General features: G+C 49.9%; 1 protein-coding gene across 2 annotated transcripts in view; it reads right to left on the reverse strand.

The window, feature by feature from the left end:
• Positions 1-13,321, reverse strand: part of Acvr1b (activin A receptor type 1B) — a 40,197-nt gene extending 26,876 nt beyond the window's left edge. The window contains exon 1 of one of the 2 annotated variants that reach the window (XM_037197350.1): positions 13,301-13,321. Coding sequence is in view for 1 of the 2 variants with exons in the window: in XM_028874526.2 (XP_028730359.1) it covers positions 12,646-12,736 (91 nt within the window). In the remaining variant the exon portion in view is untranslated. Of the gene's footprint in view, positions 1-12,645; positions 12,787-13,300 lie in introns of those variants that run through there. The other variant, XM_028874526.2, reaches the window with a different exon arrangement.
• Between the last annotated feature and the right edge of the window lie 1,522 nt (positions 13,322-14,843).

A 14,843-nucleotide genomic window follows, 5' to 3' on the forward strand; every position in this document is an offset into this window, starting at 1 on the left:
GCTGTAGGTCAACGATGGCGGCTCCCAGAACAGGAGCCGTAGCAGAGCAGCAGTGGGAACGAGACCGATTAAACATCACTGAGTACAGGGTGCAGAACTGGAAGGGCCTTCAATCAGTGCTCTCTAGTTACTAAGGATTCGAGGTGTAGTTCTCCAGGGTTTCTTTAACGTAGTAATGTAGTTAGTTATAAGAGGAATCTTCAAAATAAATTCAGTAATACAAAAAAACTGGAAAATCTAATTTGTTCCTCCAAGATATAAATTCTACATAATGTATATTAAATACATCACCATATACACATTTTATTTATTTATTTGTCAAGACAAGGTCTCACTACATAGCTCTGGCTGTCCTACAACTCACTATGTAGATTAGGCTGGTCTCGAACTCACCTGCCTCAGCCTCCTGAGTGCTGGGATTAAAGGCGTGAGCCTATGCCTAGATATCATTCATATACATATATATATATATGATTTATTTTATTTTTAATTATGTGTAGTTGTATCTGTGTGTTGGTATGTGCTCATGAGTGCAGGTGCCCTCAGAGGCCAGCAGAGGGCATCAGCTCTCCTGGACCTAGAGTGATAGGCACTTGTGAGCGGCCTGGAGAGGGGCCAGGAGCCACATCCTCTGCAAGAGCAGTGCATAGTCTTTTCACTACTGCTGCAGTCCCAATTACCCTGTGTCATATAAATTATGATATATGAGATGAGACAGCACAATTACTATTCAAAGTGTCAATGCCTCCGACCCAGTGACAGAAAAGCTGACGGTAAAATTCATATAAATTACAAGGGATCCTGAACAGTCAAGCCAATCACAGAGGGCAGAAAGAAAAGAACAAAGCTGAAGGACTCACATTTCCCAATCTCACACTCTCCAAAAATCCATACTTATCCACTGCTGGCACAAGGACAGGCATACAGATTAAAAAAATTGAGGGTCCAGAAACAAAACCATATACATCTGTGAGCAACTGGTTTTCAACAGTTGTGCTAGAACATTCAAAAGAAAAAATGTCTCCTCAGCAAATTAACCACAGGGGAGAGAGCAGGAACAAAAACAAACCAACAAACAAACTAACTCCACTTGTAACCCAGTACTCAGGAGGGTGGACAGGAGGGTTGTAAATCCCAGGTCAGTGTGGGCTACATAGCAAGACCTAGCCTAAAAACATAAAACAAAACAACGCACTCGGGAGGCAGAGGCAGGCGGATCTCTGTGAGTTTGAGGTCAGCCTGGTCTACAGAGTGAGTTCCAAGACAGCCAGGGCTACACAGAGAAACCCTGTCTGGTAAAACAAACAAATCAAAACAAGCCAGCAAGATGGCTCAGTGAGAAGAGGAGCTAGTCACCTGAGTTTGGTTCCCGGGACCCTCATAGTAGATCGCCACTGACTCCCAAAGATTGCCCTGGCTTCCACGTGTGCACTCCCACCCCCACAAAAAAAAAAAAAAAAAAAAAAAAAAAAAAAATCAACCAAAAAACAAATATTATTACAGCACTACAGAAAACTATCTGATCGTTCTTGGTAAGAGAAACAGAACCACCATGTAGTCCAGCAGAATTACCACATAACCTAGCCAAGTCTGTTCCTAGCTATTTACTGAAACTGAAAACAAAATTACGTATACAAATAGTCACAAAAAATTCCAAATGCCCATCAAATGATGAGCAGATAAGCAGTGCAGTGCATTCATACAGTGGAGTCATTACTCAGCCACAGGAAGGAAGCAATCACATGCACTACAATACGGATGAATCCTGGAAACACTGCAGGGAAGAGAAACCATGGCATGTGGTTCCATTAGATGACGTGCCCAAACATGGACCTGGGGCGGGAAGGTGTTAGTAAGGGTATCGCGGCACTGGTTAATGAGTTTTCTCATTCAAAGTTTTCTTTCGGAATAATGAAAAACTTTTGAGAATCCCATAATGGTGATAGTTTGGATATTATAAAAGGCTTTAATGCCACCAAGTGGTTAAATAAGTGAATCCTGCTATATGTATTTGATAACAATTTAAAACTACCATAAATCCACACACCCAAAGCAAAATGTGCGATATAATCTCAGGTACAAAACGAAACAAAAATCCTTATGTGTGCACAGGAAAAATATCAGAGGCACAGTGCTTTTCCAAGTGTTATCTAGGTCTTCTACCAAGTCCCAAGAATCTCTGACCTCCACACGGAGGGCAGCCAGGGTCTGCCACCTTCTCTATCTATCTAGTGCAGTCTCTGGTAAACTCAGTAATACCAAGTCGGACCAACACCATGTTTGGTAAATTTCAGCCCAGTAAGTTACATGCATTTCTAAATTGTCAGGTTATTTATTTATATTAGATTTATCAATTTTATGTGTTTTGCTGGCATACACACACACACACACACACACACACACACACACACACACACACACACGTCTGTGTACCAAATATGTGCTTGGTGGCCATGGAGGTCAGAAGAAGACATCAGATCCACTACAACTGCAGTTACATATGGTTGTGAAACATCACATGGGTACTGGGAATTGAACCCAGGTCCTTTCTAAGAGCAACAAGTGCTCTTAAACATTAAGCAATCTCTCCAGCCCACACTGAGAGAGGGTCTCACTATGTAGCCCTGTCTGGTTCAGAACTTGCTATTTAGATCAGGATGGTCTTGAACTCACAGATCCACCTGACTTGATCCTGAGTGCTGGGTTAAGGACATGTGCTATCCCCTACCCAGGCTCTTTTCACTTTTGAGAGGATCTCAGAGGTTCCAGGCTAGCCTTGAGTGCTGGGATTACAGTCATGTGCCACCCACCACATGCAGTTTTCTCAGGTGCTGGGCTTTCTCCAACTGAGCTACACTCCCAGCCTCTATACTGTCCTTGTACCCACTGCTTAAAACATGAAAAACAGTAGCTACAGATCTAAACAACTGCCGAAACAGTTATGAAAATCTTGAACTGGGGGCCAGGGGGATGACTCAGCTGATAAAAGCATTTCTTCTCTGGCCCGATGACCTGTGACCCTCACAGCCGAAGGAAAGAACAGCCTCCTGAAGGTGGCCCTCTCACCTCCCCATACAGACCTGGGAACAAGTGCCCCTCCCCCACAAATAAATAATTATAAAGAAAAAAATAAGGAAATCTGAACAGAGGTATCCAACCCTGAACTGTTACAAATAGAGGTAATGTTTGCTTTGCTTAGGGGAGAAAAGGGTGAAAAGGCAGTAACTGGGGACAGACACTGAGCCCCAAAGTTCTAACTACACTGAGTAGAAAAATCTTGCATCAGCAAAGCAATTACATGTTATTGGCTACCCCCTCCCAAATTTCATTTTCATCCTTCATGATCATCAAAAGTAAATTTTAAAACAAGACAAAAAGTTCTGAGTGCTGAGACACAATACAGTCAAAGCCACAATGCACTTGGTGGGATCCAGAAAAACTGTTGGTGGAAAACCACTTATGAAAACAATGTAACTGGCTTAATAAAGGGAGTTTTTGTATTGGGGCAAACCCCATCTGTTCAACAATAAAGACGGTTAATAAACTTGGCATTTGACTCCAGATCTCAGAAAAGATCTTGGGATGGAGTTCGCATAGGAGAAAGGTGTCTGGAAAGGCAGCCCCACACCACACCACTCTGTGAGCTGCCCTTTCTGAGATCTGCCTGGAGACAAACCCAACCCCAGAGAGCTGTTTAAACAAGTTCAACTTTAAGCCTCGGGTGTAGAGAATGAAAGCTTTGTTCTCACTCAGAAGAGATGTTTGATGTTTATGCTAAGGAGACCTGTCACTGCAGTTTAATTTATGACGATGGTAAATATCCAAACTTCACACACGGGCCCACCTGCTGCCCAGAAGGCGAAACTCCGCAGGCCTGACTAGGAGGGGCATGTGCAAAGCTCCAGACCCAAACACGCTGCAGACTCAGCTCGCAGTTCAACATTCAGCAACTCGGTTTTTCTCCCTAACTTAGTTTATAACAAACACAAAGCAAGTGGAGTTTTGTTTGTTTGTTTTGGCTACACTCATGTAGACACACTTCTCGCTCATTAGAGCAGGGGGACATTTCCCCGGGTGTTCCCTTCCTCACCCACTTACCACAGTGTAAGCAGAGGCAGCGAACTCACACTTGTGAGGGAAGGACCGAGAGGGTAACTGTTTCTGTCAACGAGGGTAATGCAGGAGAAACAACAAACAAAATCAACCAAGAGGTAGAAACTAACGAGGCGGAGATTAAGTTCACTTGGCTGCAGTAAAGTGGATGTGTAATATCACACACAGGAATCAGAGGTGAGGTAGGAAGAGAGATGATTATGTCCAAGTAACTCACAAACATCCACAGCATTTTTGAGTGACGTTTGAAAGAACAAAATAAAACAAAACACAACAGAACATGGGGCCAGAGAGATGGCTAGGAAGAGCACCCGCTGCCTTTGCAGGGGACCTGGATTTGGTTCCCAGCACCCCCACGGCAGCTCACCACCATCTGTTACTCTAGTTCCAGGGGTTCCAACACCCGCTTTTGGCCTCCAAAGGTATCAGGCACACCTGAAGTACATATACAGACATGCAGGCAAAACAGCCACATACATTTAAAAAATAATTAAAATCGAATAAATTACAGCAAGACAGAATTGAAATTATTTACCTAGGATTTTACTGAGAGGATGAAAAATTAACAAATTCAATCAAACAAATTTATTAACTACTTAAAATCCACCAGGTTCTATGCCCAGTGGAAGGGCCCACTGTTTGAAGGTCAGAGAGCAGAACCCTAACTAAGCAATGCGCCCCCAGCACTACCATAAGGAAAGGTGCTGACCAGGAAAGCACAGGAGGGTGGAATTCCCCGGAACGTTGTGTTTAGCTAGGAAGAGGAGAGAGGAGAGAAGAAACAGGAAAGGCACGAGGCCATAAAAGTACAAGGCCTACGAGGCCCACACTGAATGACAATGCCCATAACGGTGTCAGGGTTCCAGCTAGAGACCAGGGCAGCAGAGACCAGGGCCAGGTGGCACTGACGATGCCCATCTAGGGGCCTGGGGTGGAGTTCGAAACACGGAGGCAGGGGGCCGTGGGGAGGCAGGGGGCCCTGGGCCAGAGCAGGTAAAAGCCCGCAGCAGCAGAGGCTGGAGGAAGCCGGAGGCGGGGCTGGGTTAGAGCACTCAGCAGAGCACTCAGCAGAGCACGGGCTCCAGAGTCCAGCACCCAGGCGCTGCCCACCTCTTACGGTGCACGGAGTAAAGACACAACTCGGAGCTCAGCTCAGTGCCAGGAGCTGACTTCCAGCAGAGGAGATGCCTTCACTGCCACTGTCACCCCAGTGAGTGAGGAGGCTCTGAAGAGCAGTTCCACTGGAATTCCAACTAGCAAAGAAGAAAACTGCTGAAGGCAAGGATAGCCCTCTTAACTCAGCTCCGGGCCAGGCATGCCCAGGCTTTCAGAAACGAGCATTGCTGCACTGAAGTGCAAGACACAAACACATCCTAAGGAGGCCTGGGGACGGGGGCAGGGGGCTCCTCCACACAAACACATCCTAAGGAGGCCTGGGGACGGGGGCAGAGGGCTCCTCCACACAAACACATCCTAAGGAGGCCTGGGGACGGGGGCAGAGGGGCTCCTCCACAAATTCTTAGAAATTCCTCAGCATTCAACCCAACCTAATCTGGAAAGCACACAAATCCCATTTTCACTCCATATAAATTCTAGGCCAGCCCTGAACTCAGGGTGATCCTCCAGTCTCAGCCTCCTGGCTGCTGGGAGTACCACATATGCCAGCACATCACTGAAAGGACTTTCACATTTAGCAATGGGATGCTGAGCTACTGGGCCACATCCTTGAACCCATCCTGGGCTATCCTCATCACCCCACTGTCTTCCTGGGCTATCCTCATCACCCCACTGTCTTCCTGGGCTATCCTCATCACCCCACTGTCTTCCTGGGCTATCCTCATCACCCCACTGTCTTCCTGGGCTATCCTCATCACCCCACTGTCTTCCTGGGCTATCCTCATCACCCCACTGTCTTCCTGGGCTATCCTCATCACCCCACTGTCTTCCTGGGCTATCCTCATCACCCCACTGTCTCCCTTCCCCTCGCTGTCTGACTCACCACACACACATTTAAAAACAAGAAATGCCTCCTTACTATTTCAGCTTCTATAGGTCAGAGTCCAAGCACAGCGGCACTGTGTCAGCTAAGGTCGGATCCTCCTCTAAGATGAGGTTCTCTTCCAGCTTTAACGGTTGTTGTAAGATCCCCTGCCTGGCAAATCCAGGACTCAAAGCCCCGTTTTTCTCCTACTATGAGAAAAGGACCACTCTTGGCTCCTAGTCCGTCTGCCAGCCACGTGCTTGCTGGGATGGGAAGTTCATAACATGGGTGGTGGCTTCCAAGCCAGCTGGAGTATCTCTGGATTCCTTTCTGCAACGGACTGAGAAATCATCACGCCCACCTACCTGAACACCAACTGAGACCTATCTGTCAAATCCCCAGGTGGCAGTATACCAACACCACCAGTGTTAGAGCGTGACTGGGCACAGGTGATGACAGACATCAAGTCCCAGGGCACTGTGGGAAACAGGGTGGCTACAGGACGCTCCATCCCCTTCGCTGCCCACTGTACATCTCATGTGGCAGAGGCAGGCACGGTGTGGAAAGGCAGCCATGCTAATGCCCGGCACACTGAAGGGGGGTGTCGCCAGTGCGCATCAACAGGGCATCCTCGGTGCGCACTTCACCTAGGTGTGCGCCTTACAGTTCTGGGGGCTGGGAATGTACCCCAGTGGTCTAGTGCGTGACCAGTATTCATGAGACCCTGGGTTCCATCCCCAGCCTTGCCAGAAACCAATAAAGACTTCAGGTGCAGGGAGACCACCAGGGACCTTAGGGACTAGGGAGACGGTTCAGTGACAGAGCTGCTTCCTGTGAACGCATAAGAACCTGAGTTCAGAAACCCAGCACCCACGTAAACGCCACGTCTGTAACCTAAGGACTGGCAGGGAAACAGCCAGACCTTGTGGGCTTGCTGGCCAGCTAGTCTATCCGAGAGGCCCTCTCTCCAAATATAAGGTGGACAATGATGGGCAAACACTTGGCATCAATCTCTGGCCTCCATACATACATGCATGAACAAGTGTGCCTGCTCACACATATGTGTACACCATACACATACACACAAAAAGGTGTTCTTAAAAGTTTACATGATGTCACTTATCTCTAGAACATTAGCTAATGAAATTGATCATCCTGAGTCTGATTCTATGCATAGAATTTGCCTACTTGCTAAAAGTTATCTGTGACCCCAAACACAATGCTTGCAGCACTTTCTTGGCCATTCGAGGACTCACAGAGCAGTGAGACCTGAGCAGCCCAACACACGCGTTCCCACTGGAGGTCAAACAAGGCGACCCTCTGCTCTCTTCTGGCTCTCACACTGTAAACACATGGCCTCCTGGCAGGATAATCCTGCCATACTTTTCATTGATGACTTTGTATGTAAAACAGTCCCCAAGCATAGTGCTGAAGGGATGTCTGGTGTTCCCAGCACAAGACAGTGATATATATGCCTTAGAGAGAATGATGTGTACACAATCTCAATTCAGGCAAGAGCTCCATGTTATACCCCAACAACACGTATTAAACAGTGTGTCTATACAGAAGACAAGGTTACCTACGGGTCACCTGATGATGAAGCTACAGAGGCTCCCAGGAGCCTAACCCTGCACTTCCCTGGCCACTTTATAGACCCTAACTCGCAAGCAGTCTCAGGCCGGCTTTACAGAGCACCCAGTGAAGCAGAGGATGGAAGGGCCGCTCTGGGCACACTCTAGTCCATCTTCCTCGCAACACTCAGCCGGTAATTGTGTCTACTTAATTATTTTTAGTTTAAGCCACAGAGATTTTAGGTTCCACAACAGTAGGGATATGGGAACTTTTGTTCATCTTATTCTGTGTTATTTCCTCATGCCAAAAGCAGTTCTAGGCACACACCCAACTGAATGAATAAAGAAATCTCCTATATGTAACTATGCAGATAGTAGAGGCGATGTGATATTTGTTACTTTTATTATGTTAAATCCAAAATATTCAGTAGGACAAATTCAAGCTTGAGACTGGATAGAAAGAAGAAGAGGAGGAGGAGGAGGAAGAAGAAGAGACCATTACAGACTCGGGAGGCAGAGGCAGGCAGATCTAGCCTTGTCCATGGTGCAAGTTTCAAGACAGCCAGGGCTACACAGAGAAACCCTGTCTTGAAGAGAAAAAAAAAGACAAGACGACTACATGGCCTCAAGTGACTGACTCTACCTCTGCGATCTGGAGGGAGGTAAGCCCTGCTGGAATGGAAACGTCACTGCTGAACCAAACTCTGGCAGGGGTAGAGAAGGGAAGGAGGTTGCTCCAGGTCCCACTTATCCTGGACGGAAGCCGGAAGGGACACAGTAGACAAGAGTGGATGGCGATGGCGCCTCTGGAGTCCAGGCTCGGGGAAGCCATGCATGGGTGGGAACACTGAGATGAGCAGAAACAGAGAGCAGGTATCCAAACCCAGTCATGGAGCAAACTGAGAAACTCAAGTCAGGCTGCAGAAGCCAAGCGCCAGAGAGCAGACGCTCCAAGGCTGTGCGCATCCCGAGGAGTCTAGGTGGGGCTGATGGCTGATATACCTGCAGCTCAGCCAGCACTGTCGGCCTGAGGAGGAGGATGGCCAGGACTCTGTGTAAATATGGAGAGGAAAAGGAAACAATGCCCCCATAACAGACAACACAAGAACTCGGCACCAAGAGGCAGGATCTCTCAGAATTATTGTTGACTGCTGTTCCAAGGCAAACTTCAGAAACAGATTTTAAAATTAAAATACAATAACCATACCAGTATTCTAATTTAACCTTCAAAAATAAAGAGGATCTAGAGTGTCACGAGCTGAGAGAGAATGCCATTCCCCCACGACACCCTGTACTCCTGGGTACTTAGAACAGGCTGCAACGCAATTCAACTCATGTTCCAAAATGCAACCTGCAGCCTCAACAGGCCACGCCGGGAGCAGCAGTGTGTCCTCCTCTCCCGGCTCCTCTTTACGGAATCATATTTTGGTAGCAAGGTTACAATTAGCTCACCGGTGGAGAATAAACCTATTTATAACACAGCAGAGCAGTCCCCCTGAAAGGCACGATCATCGGAAAGGAGTGTTGGAGGAAAACGAAGCACAGCTTCTTCCCCTACTGCCTGCAGACTCCCAAGGTCCTTCCGGATGGAGTCCTCAGTCTAACCTTCCTGTGTTCACAGCCACCATCCCGGCCACCTCTCAGTCTCCATGTTCTTATGTAACATTTACATAGTACCATAAACACACCCAGAGTTGCATAACATTGCCAACCAATAAAGCCTAAAGCAGGTCACTCCCTTGGCCTGCCTTTGACTAGCCCAGGTATGCCGCCTGGCCTCTGAGGAAAAAGCCTGCCAAAGGCAGAAATCAACTCGAGGAAATGTGAACCCTGGCTACCAAAAAGCAAAATAAGAAATGAGCCACACTGACATGTGGTGTGTCTATCAATCAAAGTATGTTATTCTGCCCCATAAGATAAAAAGTAACCCAGCATTGCTTATTCACCAAAGTCAGAAACAGTGTCTAAAAATACCTCCCTGCCAACTGGCTATCAGTAAGTCAGAGCCTCACAAACGTCCCCATAAGAGTGACACACAGTGTTTTCTTATTTCCAGAGGGAAAGTTGAGGCAGTAACAGGTGAAGTTACTTGTTCAAGGACAACCTGTAAGGAAACAAAGTTCTCTGAGCACCAGCCTCCTCCCTCCATCTGGTTCTAACCTTTAACCAGAGTAACCATTTTAATGTGCTTTATCACATCTGCCCCGGGAGCTGTTTGAACAAGCTAATCAGAGGCTCCCTTTTCCTCCACAGGAGTTCTCTTCCACTGCACTTCAAATCCATGCCCACTCAACAAAGTTACAAGGCTTGGATTGGGATTACATTTTTAGGCTGTTCGCAGAAATGCAAAATGTTCCTATCAGGACCTCAAACGCCTCTCTTGCCGCTTTCTGCCTTTAAAAAAAAAAAATGAATGTCATGTTCTGCTACTAACTTAATTTTACATTTTATAAGACTAATGTGAACATTCCTAAGAGAGGTCTTAAAACACATACACCTAGCAAACGGGTGCTGTTTCAGGGTGACATCACTCTCCTTATCACTGGCTTTGTACAAAGCCCCAGCTTTCATTAATTACTAGAACACCTATCTCTTGCTGCCCTCACATGGTGTCCACACCCCAGCCATGAGAACTGCCTGGCTGTCACCTCCCCGGCCCACACAGAGCAGCACTGGATAGGAAATGCAGGGGAGGGAAAAACTCAACTTGTTATCCCAGCCTCTACTTTCCCAGAAGTGACGATTCACTTAAGCTTTTGCAACAGTGGTCTCCGTAGCATACACTATTGGCAACTCAACGTGGCCCGGGAAAAACTACAGTGTCTGGCCAAGAAGTTTAAAGGCCTTGGAGAATGTTTACTGGACACACAACTGAATTTCCCACTTACCAAAAAAAAAAAAAAAAAAAAAAAAAGACCCAGCTCCCTGTCATACCCACCCACCCTCACCCCAACAAACATCCATTTTAGGGAAGGTACAAAACAAAAACAACCAACTGAATTCTACTGCATTCAGAACCAGTTGGATTACCAATTAAACATTCTTAACTACGTTAGCAACAAGAAAACCCACAGACAGATACACCAAATCAGTAGGGAACTACTGCTTCAAAATCTTGGAGATGCCAGAGGCAGGGTATGAATTCCACTGGAGGGACTTAAAGATTTATTTAGACACACATAACGTGACAGACCCGAAGACGGGACTCCTTGTTTTCACTCTCCCACTAGAGAAACAGCACCGTACACGTTCCAGAAGCACGGCCCGCCGGGCCCAGCCAACGTTCTGATTTATGAAAACCATTCTCTCCCCACCAGCGTTCCTACCCTCCGACTTGTTTCTCAGGCTCCACCACACAGTTACCTGTGAGGGGGCAGCAACCCGGGAGGACACAGCACAGCCTAACAGCAGCATTAGCCAGTGAACAAAGACCTGCTGCACAAGCCCCACCACTGGGGGAGAGAATACATCCAAGCAGGAGATAATGAACTTGTTTTTGAGACTCCAAAGTAGCATGGTGTCTTCTCCTGAGGGTCTGGGTTACTAAACAAGGCCCACCTGAGAATCGTGTGTGTGTGTGTGTGTGTGTGTGTGTGTGTGTGTGTAACCCCAGACACCCCGACACACACACGATCTCCCATTGCTGGAAGGTTGGGGGCCACTGAGAGGCAAAGCAGCAGCAGCAGGCTTTGTACAGTGGGTGCAGTCCGATCCTAACTGCCTCACCATATCCATCTGTGGGTCAATAATCGCTCCGAAGGCACTGCCAACTATAACCTTCATCTGCAACCCCAACGCCAAGACACATTTGAGGATACTATCCAATGAAATATTTTAGGGTTTCATGTGCTCTTCCCAGCCCCAAATGCCTCATAAACAACACAGCCGGTGGAGTGTCCCAGAGACTTGTCTCCACCTCAGTAGTGGGAAAGGTGGGGGTGGGCCTGGCCAGCACAAGGCCCCGAGGGTAGGAGGGTAAGGAAGGTGTGTGTGTGTGGGGGGGGGTGCTGGGAGGGACTGTGTGCCACGGCAGAAGTACTAACCAGGGGCCGTACTAACCAGGGGTGAGGGAGATGGCCCAATGGTGGGGTCTTTAAATAACTGGGGGGGGGGGGGGGATGTTGGAAGATGTTCCAGGATTTCACCTGAAAAGCATTCTCAAAGTGATTAACTGAATGGGCCCCCTGGGGCGGGGTGGGGGAGGCCAGGAGCAAAGCAAATACAAATACACCTAGATTCAGATTAACAGCTGGGAAACTAGGTTTCCCAGGGTTGGCGTGGTTCTGAGGCCAAGCTCCAAAAGGGTTTAGGGGCCTGCTCGCCCTATTTCCTCCGAACAGCTTTACAGGCATGCATATCCGAGGTGGTGGTGGTGGTGGGGTTGCCCTGCAGAACCAAGGGAGTGAGCGAAGGAAGGGGAACTGTGACTCCGGTGCCGTGAACATCAGGGTGGCAGCGGAGGGAGGGGAGGGGCGCCCCAAGCTGATGGGAAGGTTAGAGGACCCCACACACACACCCTTGTAGCCTAGGGTACGCGTGAGCTCTCGGCATCAGGTCACCTCGGAGAAACAAGCTCCCCCCTCGCCGAACCCCACAATCTTGGCGGGAGAAGAGGCGCCCCCGGGAGCATCTGCCGGCAGGGAATAACCCCCCCTGCACGGACGTGCTGAAGGGCAGGAGCCGGGGACCTCCACATCTCCAGGGAGCCTGGGGCTGCGAGCCGAGGCAGCCCAGAGGGTGCTGGACGCGCGACCCCCGGAGCGCCCCGCTCGGGCTCCGCCTGGGAGAGCGCGCGGGCCCCCGAGGCTGACCCCCGGCCGCCCCGGCCCTCCGCGCCCCCCGCCCGGCCATGTTGAGCGGCTGGGGAGGGGGCGCGCCCGAGCCCCACGGCGGGCGCGAGGCCTCGCCTGGCCCTCCGCATCCCGCGCCGTCGTCGTCCCCCTCCCCGTTCCCGTCCCCCCGCCCCAGCCCGGGACTCACCCTGGCTCCCCCGGGGCCCAGACCCGCCGCTGCCGGCGAGCAGGAGGACAACAAGGGGGAAGAAGGAGGAGGCTCCGGCCGACTCCGCCATAGTAACCGCCGCTGCAGCCCAGCGCCCAGCGCGCGCGCGCGCCCCCGGCGCCTCCCTCCCTCCTCCCTCCTCCCTCCCTCCGCCCGCCCGCACGCGCGCCCGCACGCGCGCCCCCGGCTCCCTCGCTCCGCGCCGGCACGTGAGCTCCCGGGAGCCGGTGCGGCGGCGGCGGCGGCGGCGGCCGCCCCTGCGCGCGCGCGCGCCCCCGAAGGGCGGGGCCGGGTGCGCGCGGGCGCCCGCCTTAAAGGGGAGGGTCCCTGTTAAAGGGGCGGAGGTTCTCGCCTCGGCCAACCTCGCGCGCCGGTGCGGGGGGGAACCCGGGCCAAGCGGAGGGCCGGGGAGGCGCGCGGTGGTGGTGGTGGTGGTGGGGGGGGGGGTCCCGCGGCCTCCTCCCTCCCGCCCGCCCGCTGCCGCGCCGTGGCCCGAGCCGGCGCTGGCCTCCGCCCTCCGTCCCGGCCCCGACCCCTCCGGCCCATGGAGTCCCGCGGGGGTTCGTCGCCAGGGTCTCCGAACCCGCGCGCCCGCGAGGCGCCCCGGTGCAGCCCTCCGGGCACAACCACCTACCTGTGCGATCGTCCGAGGCTTGGCGCGGCCGAGAGCCCGGGGGAGGGTGCTGTCGCCGGGAGAACCCTTCGGATCAACAGCGCGACCGTACCTATCTAAAACCTCACCGTGTGCATCTCATTGGCCCGGCATTTACCCTGGCTGTCTTCAGGAAATAATGAGGCTAAATATTTACGCAGAACGTTCCTTTGCTTATTTATCGTTGGGAAAGCTGGAAACTAGAGAAGCAATAATAGCTTAGATAAACTATGGCTCACCCATGTGAGGGAACACCAGTAATTAAAAATCGGTCTACAAAACTCGAGGCATGAGAGAATGATATTTCATGTTAAATGGAAACGCGAAACACCAAACTTTACGATATTAAAATTTTGTGGATGATATGTTTTCGTAGAAGAAAAGGAAAGATATTACTCAGTATTACCACTAGGGGTTTTGTTGTTGTTGTTGTTGTTGTTGTTGTTATGTTTGTGTTTGTTTGTTTGAGACAGGGTCTCACTATGCAGCCCTAGCTGCCCAAAGACTCACTATGTAGCACAGGCTGGCCTCACACTTACTAAGAATCTCTCCTTCTGCCACCTAAGACTAAAGGTGTGTGCCACAGCGCCAGGCTGAAATAATTTTTTACATTTCCTTTAAATATTCCAGTAATTTCTAAGTACTTTCCAGATAAACATTGCTTTCAAATTTAGGGGAAAGCACCAGGCAGTGGTGGCGCACGCCTTTAATCCCAGCACTTGGGAAGCAGAGCCAGGCAGATCTCTGTGAGTTCAAGGTCAGCCTGGTCTACAGAGCGAGATCTAGGACAGGCACCAAAACTACACAGAGAAACCCTGTCTCGAAAAACAAATAAACAAAACACAAAAATAAATTAGGGGAAAGTGCTTATAAATGGTAAAGTAAATGATCCCCTATCTTTCTGAAGAGTTCACTTTGTCGTCATTAAGAGGGTAAGGCACAGAGAGTCAAGAGACCCTGGGATCTGGATTCTGTTTCTACTAACCCACTGGGAAAACAGGCCACTTTTTAACCTTTCTAAGGTGTAGTCTCACGTGTGAGACCTAGGGGCAGAGAAGATGGTCATGAGGGAGGGAGCTGTTCTGATGCGTAATCCTCACCTTGCCTTATAAATTGTCTCCATCACAAAGGGCCCGAGGAAAAACAGGACTACAGACCTCACTCCCCGGTACAACACACACAAGTGTAAGGAAAGTCACACTGGGGCTAGTAAGTAGCTGGACGAGTAAACACCATTATTCTTACTCTTTTTACCCTCATCTGCTCCCTCAGAAGTCGCCTGCCTCCCCAAGTCCATCTAATTGACCTCCCCAACTGTGTTCCATCCTCCTGAAGGTCCCCAACCATAGTGGACTTGGTACTAAAGGCCACTAGACCTAAGTGGGCCTTCAATAACAAACGTATTCTCTCCCTCCCTTCTGAAGCCTAGCAATCCAAAACCACGGTGTTGACTGGGCCACAGTCCGTCAAACTCTTCAGAAATGACTCCTCCCCTGCCTCTTTGAGCTTCTGGTAGTTCCCAGAA

This window comes from Peromyscus leucopus, chromosome 20, assembly GCF_004664715.2.
Source record: "Peromyscus leucopus breed LL Stock chromosome 20, UCI_PerLeu_2.1, whole genome shotgun sequence".
NCBI lineage: Eukaryota > Metazoa > Chordata > Mammalia > Rodentia > Cricetidae > Peromyscus > Peromyscus leucopus.